Below are 13,374 nucleotides of genomic sequence, written 5' to 3'. Positions count from 1 at the left end.
AAGAGGGGTGGTTTAATTTTATGATGATATAATTTATTCTAATTATAATTAATAGCAGTAGCTGTACTGATAATGATAATAAGAAGGATAAAAGGTTTTTTTTGTTTTGTTTTGTTTTTTTATTGCTTTTGTTTATTTGTTGTTCCGGGGGCAGTGGGGCGTATTTCATTGAATCGACTGAATCATGAGGCACATTAGCAAAGTCTCGCGAAGTTTGCCCCTTTGCCCCTCCCTGCGCACTCATTGGTCCCTGGCTGCACCCCTGACTGGGCATGTGTGCCGCTTAGCTGTTAGCGTGTAGAGATGGCCGCAGACAAGCAAAACGACGCTAAAGTTTCCCTAATGGAAGAAAATAAAGAAAACTTACCGGATGGAGGACTCGGACTGGAAAGTATCCTTAAGAACACGACGCGTGCTCTTTGACGTTTTCCCTCTGCGAGCATGTTTCACGCTCTTAAGCTAACGTTAGCTTTTAGCTAACTCAGTTGGAGGATAAGCTAGCGGTTATTAGGCTACGTGTCATACTGAAGCAGGCTGTCAGTGGTAAATGGGGATTGTTATGTATTCACAATTTATTTTGGGGGTCTGAGGGCATATTTTAAGATTGCTAGCTATTATGTGATGTCATCTTTGAGTTTCATTAGCGGTTACAATAGTTAAAACAGCCTGTCTTGGTGCTTGCATACAATAACTGCTATCAATACTGAAACGTTCATGCTTGAAAATAAATGGTAAACTGCCCCTCAGAGTAACGTGTGTGATGGTTACATAAGGTTTGTACCTTAATGTTTAATCTCAGTCTTGCAAATCATCAAAGAATCCCAGCAGCAGCACGGCCTCAGGCATGGAGACTACCAGAGATACAGGTGAGCTGGCTCAGGTCATACATGACAGGGTGGAGATTTGTGTGTGGTGCAGCAGTTTTTCCACCCTATGTAAAGACACTGACATGAGTCTTCTGTTCACAATACTGGGCTCAGATTTATGGTTTAATGCAGTTAAATGGAACAGGTGTGGATTAAAGTTAAACTCAAAGCTTTTGATGTCCACCTGTCTTCACCACATTTTCATATTTGCGGAGTTTAAGATATAGTGATAGATAATTTATGTTCTTTGATTTTCCTGCATATTAAGTTTCGTGGTGACTTTTTTTGTCTATGTTGTATTTCATTTATTGTAATGTAGAATTTTAAAAAATCCTTGTCTGTTTCCAGGGGCTACTGTTCCCGCAGGCTGCGGCGCCTCCGCAAGACTCTTGGCTTCAAGATGGGAAACCGACACAAGTTTGTTGGGAAGAAAGTCACTGTGGAAATGCTTTCTGATAACAGGTTAGACTTAGATCATGTTAACTGGTCATTCACGTGTAGTTAACTGGCTGCTGGTTTGGGAACCTTTACATTAAGGAAATTCCAGTTTGAAACACTTAAACAGATCACTTTGCTTTGATGTGGAACAGTTCAGCGGCTTGATGCTTTCACACAAAAAACAAACTGTTTATACAGCTATGCCACCTTTTTCAGGTATCTTCTGCTGGTTTTGATGGAAGCAGAGCGTGCATGGAGCTACGCCATGCAGTTGAAGCAGGAGGCCAATACGGAGCCACGTAAGCGCTTCCACCTGCTGTCACGACTACGTAAGGCTGCAAAGCACAGTGAGAAGCTGGAGAAGCTCTGCGAAAGCCCCCGTGTGGACGCCAAAACTAAACTGGAGGCACAGGTACACAGGTCAAATTCACCTTAACTGACCTGTGTAGGTGTGTGGAATAACAAGTGGATGTGCAGCAAGGTCCCAGCCTCAGAGATGAATTACTTTAACTTTTTGATTTGTTGTCTTTCAACTGTAAGATTTCAGAACTTCAAACACTGTTAATTAGAAAAACAGTGTAGAATATTCCATGACGATATTTTATCTACACAGGGACACCAAATATTGATATTTTAATCAATAAAATACTTTTGGAATACTTTGAACAAATGGGCTGAAAGGTTGGAGGAGGCAGCCTTTCTGCAAACAGTTGCAGTGTGCCTTTGGATTGACTGCAGTTATTCAGGGAAATTGGCAGAGGATTGTGAATAATTGCTTTCTCTAATCTATAAATGCAGACAGATTGCCAGCGGTCTGAATGACTCTGTGTCACTGAGCACAACTTGAGGGGACTCAACTAAACTGGCTGCCAGCTGATTGTATTCTGGCTATATTCTTATTATATGTATGTAACTGCTAACTTGACACTGTTCCATCGCAGACTGATATCAGGCTCAAAGCAGACTGATTCTGTCTTACGGCAACTTCTACAGCAAATTTTAGTGACAGTGTTGTGTACTTATTTTGCAACAAAAGAAAAAAAATGAGTTTAACTGTAACTTTGGAGACATAATTTGGAGTTGAAAAAAGATGATAAACTGTAGTACTTGCTACTGCAGATATCACAAAAATGTTAAATCACAATAATATCGTATCACGAGTGAAATATTGTGATAATATCGTGGAGAGTCTTGGTGATTCCCACCTGTACTGTTGATGAAGTGTGGTGAGGGAATGAACAGAGAAGCTCCTCATCATGGGTTGTGGTGTTATTTCAGGCCTACACTGCATACCTGAGTGGAATGGTGGAGTTTGAGCTGCAGGAGTGGAAACAAGCCATGGAGGCTTTCAACAAGTGCAAGTGAGCTTTAACATTACTGCACTCTGTTTTTTGTTTTTTAATCTTCTTTTAATAATGGGAGGTTTTCTTTTTTGTTTGTTTTTCTTTCACTTTTTTTTAAACAATTGATAAATATTTTTGTCTTGTCAGGACCATTTATGAGAAGCTGGCCAGTGCCTTCACTGAGGACCTGGCAGTTCTGTACCGCCAGCGTGTAGACGAGATATCGCCCAACATTCGCTACTGCGCTTACAATATTGGTCAGCATTGCTGTAGTCGTTCTTCTCAGTGTCATTGTTGATGCACAACACCAATCCTGAGTTCAGTCCGTCCTCTGCACACTGACAAACACACACTCACTCCCTGGTTGTATTTGCTTTTAGGTGATCAGAATGCCATCAATGACCTGATGCAGATGAGGCTGACTGGTGGAGGAGGTGGCATGATGGCTGAGAAACTAGAGGTAAACACAAAGGGGTAAAACTTTTGTTAATCAGTCTGTAATTCATGATTAAACTGCTGAGGGGAGCACATACCAAACAAGAATATTACACAGCTGTGTAATCGTGTACTACATCCAGAAGTATTTTTTTTGTTTCCCTCAAGGCACTGATTACTCAGGCGCGAACCAAGCAGGCGGCCACTATGAGTGAAGTGGAGTGGCGAGGACGCACGGTGCCCGTGAAGATCGACAAGGCTCGCGTCTTTCTATTGGGTCTGGCAGACAACGAGGCTGCCATCGCTCAGGTCAGCCTCTCACACGTTCTTTCTTTTTTAAGCATATAAACAAACTCAGTGGGAAATGCATGTTGGTTGTCCTTTCTATGTCTCTTGGGCTGCAAACAATGGAAACAACTGCAGAGACATTGACTCAAAGACAATAAGTGAATAGATTCCCTCTGTAGTACAAATCTAATCGTGTTCATCACTGGTCATTACCCGTCCCTATGTTTCCTGACTGCCTCCCGCAGAGCTACTATCAGAGACTACCCAGTATTTATCATAACACTGATTCTGTGTGCTCATATGACCCATTTAGACTGCTTATAGATGCTAACGTCTTAATTCAATGAATTCAACCTTGTTTCTTATTCTCCGCTGCCATATGCCTTTTATATCCTTAGAAGGGGAGCCTATTATTTTTGTTTTCACTTCCAAATTCAGGCCCACTTCTATATTTTCATTCTTAAATTGGGCCTTGATTTGAGTTTTAAGCTCACAGGGATTATTTGCATATAGATCAGGTAGTGTCAAACATAATTCCTGGGTACAGACACTCCAGTCTTACCTGTTGGACTGCTTTGGAAAATGTCTTAAAAGTGTTTTAAATATATTTTCATAAGTTTTGCAGCTTTTCCATCTGTTTAAGACCTCGTATGTGACCGTTCCTACTAAAACAACACAATTAAGTGATAATAGCAATTAAATGACTACTTTTACTATTTATAAGAGAAATAAAAGAAACTGATTCTTTTTCAGTGAATTCAGAGTAAAATTAAAATTTCTGTGAATAATACTTTGTTTTATAAATTTTTGTAATTTTACACATTTTCTGTAATTTAAGCCTAAAGAGTCGTGCTGACAGATTTCTTTAATTTACTACAGCGGCATTTCTTTATCATGTTCTGAAAACGCTTTTTCTTTTATTAAGACGTCTCATTGATTAAATGTGTAGTTCCACTTGTTTACAATGACAGGAAGGGGAGTTTCACTTGTCTGCCCCGCTTAAGATCAAAGTATGTAAACAGATCACAATGTAAAATGAGTTTGACATCCCTGATATAGATGAGCTCGATATCCAAAACCTTTGCATGTTTTCAATGAATGTCCGGTACAGTAAAAGTGAATATATGAGAGGAAATAAGTAAAAGCATAAAAGTCTCTTCTTAACTAAATAATCTTTCATCCTGCTGGAGGCTGTCGGGTACTCGTCAAGCATTAAAATGGTTTAATAAAACCATAAAACAACCCTGAGAGCACTCGGTGCAGTTCCATAAAATTTCAGTAGGTGGCACTCTGTTCTTTATAGTATCACATGTCCCCTCGCTGTCGCCACAGCTCATTCCTTCAGTTTTGTGCCCGAGTACTCAGCACACCCTGCAGACACACCTGTCACACCCATTGCCACTCAGGTCTCAGGTATGCAGCTGCTCTCATCGCACAACTGCATTCTACGCATTTCACCTCGCACATGAATGCAGGGCTACACCCAGCAGCTCATTTTAGTTTCAGATGGAGCAATTTAGGTCTGACTGTCACATAAAAGGCGGTTAAATGTGGCTGTGATTGACTGTGTGGAGAAGAACTGCGGCGCTGGCAGTTTTTATCACATTTGGCTTTTCTTATTGGTCACAATTAAAGGATTTTTGCATAGTATGCATATTATATTGTGTCACAGCTCTAGCACCTTTAGCTTCACAATGTGCACCTGTTCTTCTGCTTGTGGCCTCAGGGGATGGGAGACACTGTAGGGCCAAATGTCAACCCTAGTTGAAGGGCTGTTTCCTCCTCTAACCAGTGTATCCATCCAGCCCTCCTGCCAAACAGCACAGATTGCTCAACAGGTAGAACTGGCTGTTCTAGGCCTTACTAGGGTGTTGGCACAAGTGTGAAATGCAAAGCAGCATCACCTTTCTGGGTGGGAGAGAGAAGGCTTGTGAACAATCTGTTATCAGGTTTGCCACCACAAGGAATTGTTTTGTAACATTCCTCTATTGTGTTTTCTCAACTTTTCGCAACAATAGAGACACAGTAATGTAATCCACAAAATCTTTTAAATACTTAAAACAGATATTTTTATGAATGATCAGTCCTTCTGTAATTGTTTTATTGCTCACACTTGGCTTTTTTCCAGTGTTAGTAAAACCCATCTTGCATCTTTCTGAGACTATCTCAGTTTAACACAGGCCTGTTGTATTAGTGTGGCGATGAAAGACGGCTTAGATGATGAACAATCGTGTCATTCTTACAGACCTGAACCCTGAAACTAGACAGTGTCTTAACTGCTGGTGAGTTATGTGCAGGAATGCATCAGCAGCCTGCCGGGCCACATACCTGCGTCTCTCCCCGAGTTTGTCAGTCGCATTCCTGCTTTAACTGTTGCTCTTTGTATCAAAGTACTAAAACTGTTACATGCATCAAATGTTTGCTTGATCGCGTTTTAAATGAGATACGTCTGCACAATCTGGTAGAAACCTTTTATGATCTGATCAAGTTTCAGCCAAATCTCATCAGTCTGGTTAAATGGCTGATATCGCTGCGTAAATCTGCTTCTAAGTTATTCTACAAAAAGCATAAAAAGGATTTGTGAACATCTCCACTTTCAGTCTGCATGTTAAGAGGCGCGACTGCTTCCTCCCCTTCTCCCCTCTGCCTGTGTGTGCCTAGGATGGCCTCAGAGTATTGAGTGTTCTTTTAGCTGAAAGCAGTCTTTGTAGCTACAAGAAAGCAGAAGAAAAGCAACTGAAAGTGTTAGAGTATGTTCCTAGCTGACCTGTACAGAGAGCTGAATTGAAGTAAGGAGATACATGGAAGCCAAACTGGAGGCTGAAAAATCATCATCAGAGTCATCTATTGTACATCATCTCATCTTCAGAATGTGCCATCCTCACACATAGGCTTCACCCCCTGGGTTTTCCTCATTGTTGCTAACTTAGACATTTAGTTGTATTAAATCTATGATGAAAAAAATGTAAAGACCGTGTCGGTACGATCTGAGATGTTTCGCTGCTTAGAATGTGAAACACACCCGTCTCCCTCCTTCTCTACTATTCAGTAAGTTCTACTTTTTTTTCTTTTTTTTTTTCCTTTATCCTCATCTTTGGATCTGTTTGTGTCATTCAGGCAGGTAATGAGGAAACCAAAGAACATCTGTATGAGACCCTGCTGGCCGAGTGCAGAGACACCATCCAGGCAGTGAAAGAGGAGCTCAAGACTGAGGCGGTAAGATTCAGCAGGATGAAAAGCTGTGACGTTGACAAGAATGAGAGGTGGTGAAGGTGTAGCTTGTAAATACTTGAAACTGGGAATAACTAAAGAGCTTCTTTTTTCCCCTTTTTGTAAATCTATTAATTTTTTTTTTTATCACTGTAGAAACAGCGAGAGAGGAGCTCTGATGGTGACACTGGGAAGGTGTCCAACCTGCAGTACCTGCACAGGTAAAAAAGGAAGAAAAATGTACTTCAATTTTACTCCTGGTTCTGTTATGTTAGTCAGTCATAGGATTAGAGCTGCAGCTAAATGCTTTACCGCTTATCTCAGTAAGTCAATAACACTTTGATCATTCCCCTCCTCGTCTCTTCATGTAGACAACACTGTAACATACAGATCTTCAGTTTATTGTGAAATTACAAACACATGCTCACTTTTGGGAGGATGAAATCGGAGAACATTTGGCTGTTTGTTTGGAAACATTACTAGCAACTCCTAACATATTTTAATAGACAGACATGTATAAACCTGTCAGGTCAGGACATCATTAGGCTGAACGCGTGTCGGATGAGTCTGGTTCAACTTGTAGAGAGCCTGTGAGGCATGTTAATGGTTCTTGACGATGTCTGCAGTTGATTCAGCCGAGGTTTACAGACCTGATGAGTTTAAAGGGATCGCACGCTGTAAGTGAATAATCACTGCGGCTCTTCTCTCCCAGCTACCTGACCTACATTAAGCTGTGTACACTGGTGAAGAGGAATGAGAGCATGGCTCATACTCTCCAGGCCAAACTGAAGGAGCCCGAGGCCGACGAGAACAAGAGGGGGCCCCGTCCACAGGATCTCATCCGCCTGTATGACATCATCCTGCAGGTGAATGTCCTGTTATCAAGTTCTGTCTCTAGGTTGTGTGGTTCTATTGAAAAAGCAAAGGTCTTAGGTGTACAGCCTGATGTTTGTGTTACCACAGTTACATGATGTGCATCTTGTGGTTTTTTTTTTTGTTTTTGTTTTTTTCCCCACCACCACCTCCTCCAACTATCCAGAGTCTGGCAGAGCTCTCCACCCTGCAGGGTCTGGAGGATGACCACACCTTCCAAAAGGAGGTGTCCCTGAAGACCCTGGTCTACAAGGCCTACAGGTCAGTGTTTTTGTGCCTGGTTTTCAACATGTTCTGCATCAAACAATGCAGCTGAAATTCAAACAGTGCAACAAGTGTCGCATTTACAATCGCAAATCCACCTGCGTCCTGATGTGAAAAGTATATCTAAGCTTTGTTCCATTTCAGATTTCCATGAAAGCTTCTGCAGTTCATAAACCCACATGTTGTTAATGAGCTGCTTTCTTTGGCCTCTTGCAGGTGTTTCTTTATAGCCCAGTCTTATGTGTTAGTGAAGAAGTGGAGTGAGGCGCTGGTGTTGTATGAAAGGGTGCTGAAATATGCCAAGGAAGTCCAATCTAAGGCCAAGAGCCTCAACAACAGCCTCAAGGTTGGTATAACATGCAAGCAAACACACACACACCTCAAACTCGAGTCAGGGCGTTACTCATTGTGGAGGCCTCTTTTCAAAGCCTCATCTTTATCTAGGTTGCCATTTTAGTTATTTACAACACATTATATTTAGACAAATAGATGTTATTAAAAAGCTTTATGGATCACAAAGATGTTGTTTGTTAGAAAAATGCAATGAGACCCAAACACACAGTACATCAAAGTTTAACAAAAATATCACTGCGCTACATTAATTTACATTCATCATGAATTTCTGCAGGATCTCCCCGATGTCCAGGAGCTCATTGCTGAGGTCAACGCTGAAAAATACTCACTTCAAGCTGCTGCCATTTTAGGTGCGAGCCTCTAAGTCGTTAAACAGTTAAACCAGCAGTCGTCTTCTCTGTTGTACAGTCCTGAAGAAACGTGTTTGTGTTTCAGACACCGATGAGATAGTTGAAGTTCCTCAGCAGCTGGTGAAAGACAACAGGGTAAGAGGAGGAAGCCTCAGGCTGCTCAACACTGCAGCCATACACATACACATGGTTGTTGCACGTTTGTGTCTGTACGAATAAAATAAACAAGCTCTGTGGATTAATTACTTATCGGTTATATTACTCCTGAAGAGCCGAGGTGAAGCTTAATTTGTATATTTGCGTCTAAGAAACTGCAACATAATAACTTGGAAAGTGGTTTTGATGATGTCATTTAACTTTTTACATGTTTATTTATTTTTGTGATAAAACTTGATTTTTAGGAATTTTAATAACTGGAATAAGTTTGAGTGGATCTGTCACAGTCTGCACTGCAATAACTTTAGTTGCATGAGTCAAAGTTCAAAATCTTATTTGTGTCGTGCTGGCCTTGGCCTAACGCGAGCCGTTTCTGCTCCTCTCACGTCAGGCCAGCTTTCTTCTGATTGGTTGCCAATCACAGACACAATATTTGAAGAACTAAGGGCAGGGCTTGTGCTCTAACAGACAGAGCTGAGATTAGGGATATCCTCTTTTTGGAAAATAAGTGTTTGGAGCAGCATGGGATTATTTGCACATGCTAATCTCATCATTTTAATTTTTGTCCATGCTTGATGTGATCTGCCATTTTAACATTTATGACAAGAAATGCAGTTTGATGGGGCATTCATCACTCCATTTTCTGCTGCTTTTTTATTTTATTTTATTTATTTATTTCTTCATTTAGCTGAACTTTCTGTTCCCTATGATTCCAGTGCTCTCATCTCCTCACTTCTTTTTCACGCAGCCCCTCTGTGACCACCTGGAGACCTTCCGCTTTGACCCCAGTCTCGTCGGAAAACAGCCCAGTCTGGTCCAGTTCCCACCCGACTTCCAGCCAATCCCCTGCAAGCCTCTGTTCTTTGATCTTGCTCTTAACCATGTGGCCTTCCCACCACTGGATGACAAGGTGGAACAGAAGGGCAAGGGCGGTCTGACTGGCTACATCAAGGGCATTTTTGGCTTCGGCAGCTAAACCTAAACCCACACTTCAACCTCCATGTGAGAGCCACAGGGCCCAGAGTTTACTGCAACCAGCCAGAATTGGGTCAGCTGTTAGTTAGAATCATTTCAGTTTGTCTTTTATGTTTAATTTTTAGTGCCTATGTGCAGAGGGGTTGGAGTTGGCAGTTCTGAGGAAGACGGAGTCAATATAGTCTTCTCGGAAAGATAGTAGCACTATGACCCAAGTCCACATCCAGCTTCAGTAATCGTATCAGCCTGCATGGCTTCACAGCATACAGGCTCCCTCCTTAAACTGAGCAATGGAGGTGTTGGCAACTTTTAACACATTAATATGCTGTGGTTTTGATGAGTGAAGTCAAGCTGTCAATCTCACTGTCTAGTAAGATTACATTTTTTCCCTCTTGTGTTTTAAATGCGCCTTCATATTGTGTGTGTTTTTTTTTGCCTTTTGTAAATGGATTGTTCTGCATTTTTCTTAGCCCTCTAAAAACAAAAAGATATGTTTTGATCTCATCAGCCTCAACATTAATTACAAGACCTATAGCTGACCAAACTGTAATCATCTGTATGATTTCATCAGTCATCACAAACTAAAGTTTCTCCTCTTAATCTTTGCCCTTGTTGCTTTCACAGCATAAAAATCCTCATAAACACTGTACAGCCACAAGACCTTGTGTTGGGACAAGAAATGTCAGCTTGCTCAGGTGCCTAAGAGTGTACTCACACTGAGCTGCTCCTCCCAGCGTCCAGTTGTTTTGACCAGTGTGTGCCTGTTAGAAGAAAACAGGTGGCCATGGGTCCGTAGCTGAAACGCTGCTTCAACATCTCAGTTATTAACCAATAAATCACTGGTAGATAAAGGCACGTCAAAGAACAAGGTTTCACTGTAAGTGTGCCTGTCTTTAACTTTAAACTCTATAATGTGAACTGTAGCACGTGTCTCTGAGTGGAGAGGAGATGTTTGGGTTTGAGGAAAAATTGGAAGAAAATCTTCAGAGCATAACCTCCAGAAACATACTCGGGCCTGAAGCACATTTTGAGTGCAGGCACACGAGGACAAGTGTGAGTACACCTTTAGTCCTTTAGTTGTTCCACTTGGTTGTGATTTAGTAGCGGTGAGGATCCGAACATGTACAACATCCAGTTCCTCCTAAGTGCCCTGTGGGTGGGCACCACATCATAACAAACAAAGCTGTCACTGTCAAAGGTGTAGGGTTGTCCATTAAGCTGTCGCTCATCTGCAGATGTGATGTACTTTTAATAATCGCAAGGAGGAATTTTTCCGGTCTGTGGTTTTCTGTTTTTTCTTCTCTGTCGTCCCATGTCATTGCGCCAAAGCCTCTCGAAACCCAGCCTCTGACTTCAGGAAACTGGGACAGGGCTAGCATGACTAATGACAAAGCTATGAGTCACAGTTTTAAATCATCCTTTCTGAATAAAAGAAGCTGGATTGGCCAGTGTTTTTATTTCTTTGGTAGTTAGAGTCTAAACTCACCAGGCAGTTCATTAGATGCACTAACCAGCTAGAACTAAAGCAGTCACATAAAACACACACTGCAGTAAAAGGCTGCTTATTTACAGTCATAATAATGGTGGGATTCCCTCCATGACAGTTGTGTTATCCTGCTTTAGTTTTAGCTACTTGGTTTATTTGTACTTTGTTGCATTTTTCTTGCCCTCAAACTTGACATCTTGTCAAAGGTCCAACTGCTTCAATAGCTTCATCTCGCTGGAAGTAGAAAGCTCTTTAAAGGTCCCTCTGCTACATATTTTCAAATGGTACCTGCTTGTTGACGGCAGGTTCAGCTCATGAGACTGTAATCTGTTACTGTAAAGCTTTTAACGGTGTGTATTTATCTACAAAGGACAGTGGCAGACATCAGGACGCTGAAGGAGCTGTTGGCAGCCTTTCATTCATCGCATTGCCAACACCACACATCTGTCTGTCTGTCTGTCTGTCATGGGAAGGACTACAAAAATGTTTTCATCACCTTTGACATGTCTGTGGATTTTCTGTTTTACATGTTCGGGATGTATTGAAACCCCTGATCTTTATGTGACCTGGTTTGCCTGTGAGACTTGTTGAAACACTAGGAAAGGACAGTTTCAGTCTCACTAACATGTTTAACTTTTTTTTTTTTTTGCTTAATTTTGTCTTCATCCCCCCCTCTTCCCTACTCAAGTGTTTTTACGCTAAGTAAGATGGATGGGCTGGAACAGTTCCAGCACTTTACCTCGATTAGCCTGGAAAACAAAATAGCTATAATCTGTAGATGCTGGAAACGTTTGTGTGTGTGTGACGAGAGTAATGAAATGAGGGGATCGTATGATTTCATGTAATTTCCAGCCTGGTAATTAAAGTATATTTGCACCAAATGCTGTTTTTGTCAATTTTCATTCACATTTTTCTTTTTGGCTGTATTTATTTTGATTTGGCATAGTTTCTGATTGCTAAAGAACTGCTATTAAACTGAGGTGTTCTGAGGACGGTAGGCATGGAGGTGTGTGTGTGTTCAGTTGTTCCTGTGTTAGGGTGTGGGAGTGCATTGGATTCCTGAGCAGGGTGTGAATGTTTAGCTTTACTTTGTTTGTGCACTGAAAAGTGAGAATAATGATATAGGTATGTTTATTAACCTCGATCTGACATCAGTGGGGGGGGGGGGTTTTCTTGGAGGGGGCGGGTCTCCCCATCTCCTAACCAAGAATATTCCGTGGTAAAAAAGTCCCCCCAACCCACACACGCGCACTGTTACCGTAGTATTTCAGAGATGTGTACTAGTTAGAATAGACTGAAAATATTTAAGCCTTTATGGGGTGGAGATGAATGCTTATCTGCAGAACAAAACCAAAGGGTAAAACTGTTGAACAGCATTCTGTGTTACTGAATTATCGGCACAGATTTTTTTTTTTCTTGCGCATTTTCCTCCAAGAGAGGTCCAGAATTTAGAATAACCATCAAAGCTGGGATGTGAGATTTACTTTGTAAACCAGACAGCTGTGCTGTGTGTAAGGCGAATGAAGAGGCTGGCACACCCTTGCAGTGTCTCTGCCTTTGTTGTTTCTTCTCTGTTCAGCTGTTTGGAATTTACAGGTATACAGATACATAGTTGCTACATTAATGTGGCTCAAAATGAGCTGCAGGATGTGTGTGAACAGCAGGTTTGACATCGGAGAAACGCCTGACCTTTAATCCCGAGGAATCTTGCGGTGATTGTTTTTCCGTGAGTCCTGCTTTCCACGAGGTCTTGCATTTGTGGACATTTGTCTCCCTGCTCAGGGGGTATTTGTCACTAAAAAACACGAGTGTTTTAAGGGGAGGGGTGCACACCAGCATTTTTCTTGTGTTTTTTGTTTTTGTTTTGTTTTTTCCCCTCTTATACAGGTTTAAGTATATGTTTTCAAAAAACATACAAAATTAATAAAAACTTGAATGGAAAAAATAAACACGTGTTGTCATGCTCTTCAGGGATGCTGGGATAAAGCAGATTTTTTCTTATTCTTCCTGTTATGATTGCCACAAATAAAAATCAGCATTTTTAAAACACTTTTAGGAGTTTTCATGATGAATTAGAGCAGGGGTGGGGAACTCCACGCCTCAAGGGCCGGTGTCCTGCAGGTTTCAGATATCACCCTGGGTAAACACACCTGTATCAAATGATTAGTTCATCGCCAGACAACTTCAAGGCAGGTTGAAGAGGTAATTTAGCCATTTAAATCAGCTGCGTTGGATCAAGGACACATCTAAAACCTGCAGGACACTGGCCCTTGAGGCCTGGAGTTCCCCACCCCTGATATAGAGGAAAATGACCCCTGTCTATGTGTCATTTTCAG

The 13,374-nt window shown here is 41.5% G+C and overlaps 1 protein-coding gene across 1 annotated transcript; it reads left to right on the top strand.

The window, feature by feature from the left end:
• The first annotated feature begins 228 nt into the window (after nt 1-228).
• On the top strand, nt 229-11,919 carry srp68 (signal recognition particle 68). Its single transcript, XM_087841870.1, has 16 exons — nt 229-391; nt 800-866; nt 1,215-1,328; nt 1,521-1,716; nt 2,583-2,665; nt 2,795-2,904; nt 3,028-3,107; nt 3,251-3,391; nt 6,488-6,586; nt 6,737-6,801; nt 7,293-7,446; nt 7,620-7,714; nt 7,934-8,063; nt 8,346-8,421; nt 8,507-8,556; nt 9,326-11,919. Exons 1-16 carry the CDS (start codon nt 304-306, stop codon nt 9,551-9,553), a joined length of 1,776 nt encoding a protein of 591 aa, XP_087697996.1. The 5' UTR covers nt 229-303; the 3' UTR covers nt 9,554-11,919.
• Nucleotides 11,920-13,374: the final 1,455 nt, after the last annotated feature.

This window comes from Neolamprologus brichardi, chromosome 6 (genome assembly GCF_056152115.1).
Source record: "Neolamprologus brichardi isolate AB-2024 chromosome 6, ASM5615211v1, whole genome shotgun sequence".
In the NCBI taxonomy this organism is placed as follows: domain Eukaryota; kingdom Metazoa; phylum Chordata; class Actinopteri; order Cichliformes; family Cichlidae; genus Neolamprologus; species Neolamprologus brichardi.
The sequence above is the reverse complement of the archived record's forward strand: the minus strand, read 5'-3'. Positions and strand labels throughout refer to the sequence as shown.

Bases quoted from the DNA above. Each gene is read 5' to 3' on its own strand.
- srp68 (XM_087841870.1), top strand. From the start codon at position 304: ATGGCCGCAGACAAGCAAAACGACGCTAAAGTTTCCCTAATGGAAGAA. The intron at 6,587-6,736 runs GTAAGATTCAGC...TTATCACTGTAG, and splicing joins AGGAGCTCAAGACTGAGGCG to AAACAGCGAGAGAGGAGCTC. The intron at 6,802-7,292 runs GTAAAAAAGGAA...CTTCTCTCCCAG, and splicing joins AACCTGCAGTACCTGCACAG to CTACCTGACCTACATTAAGC.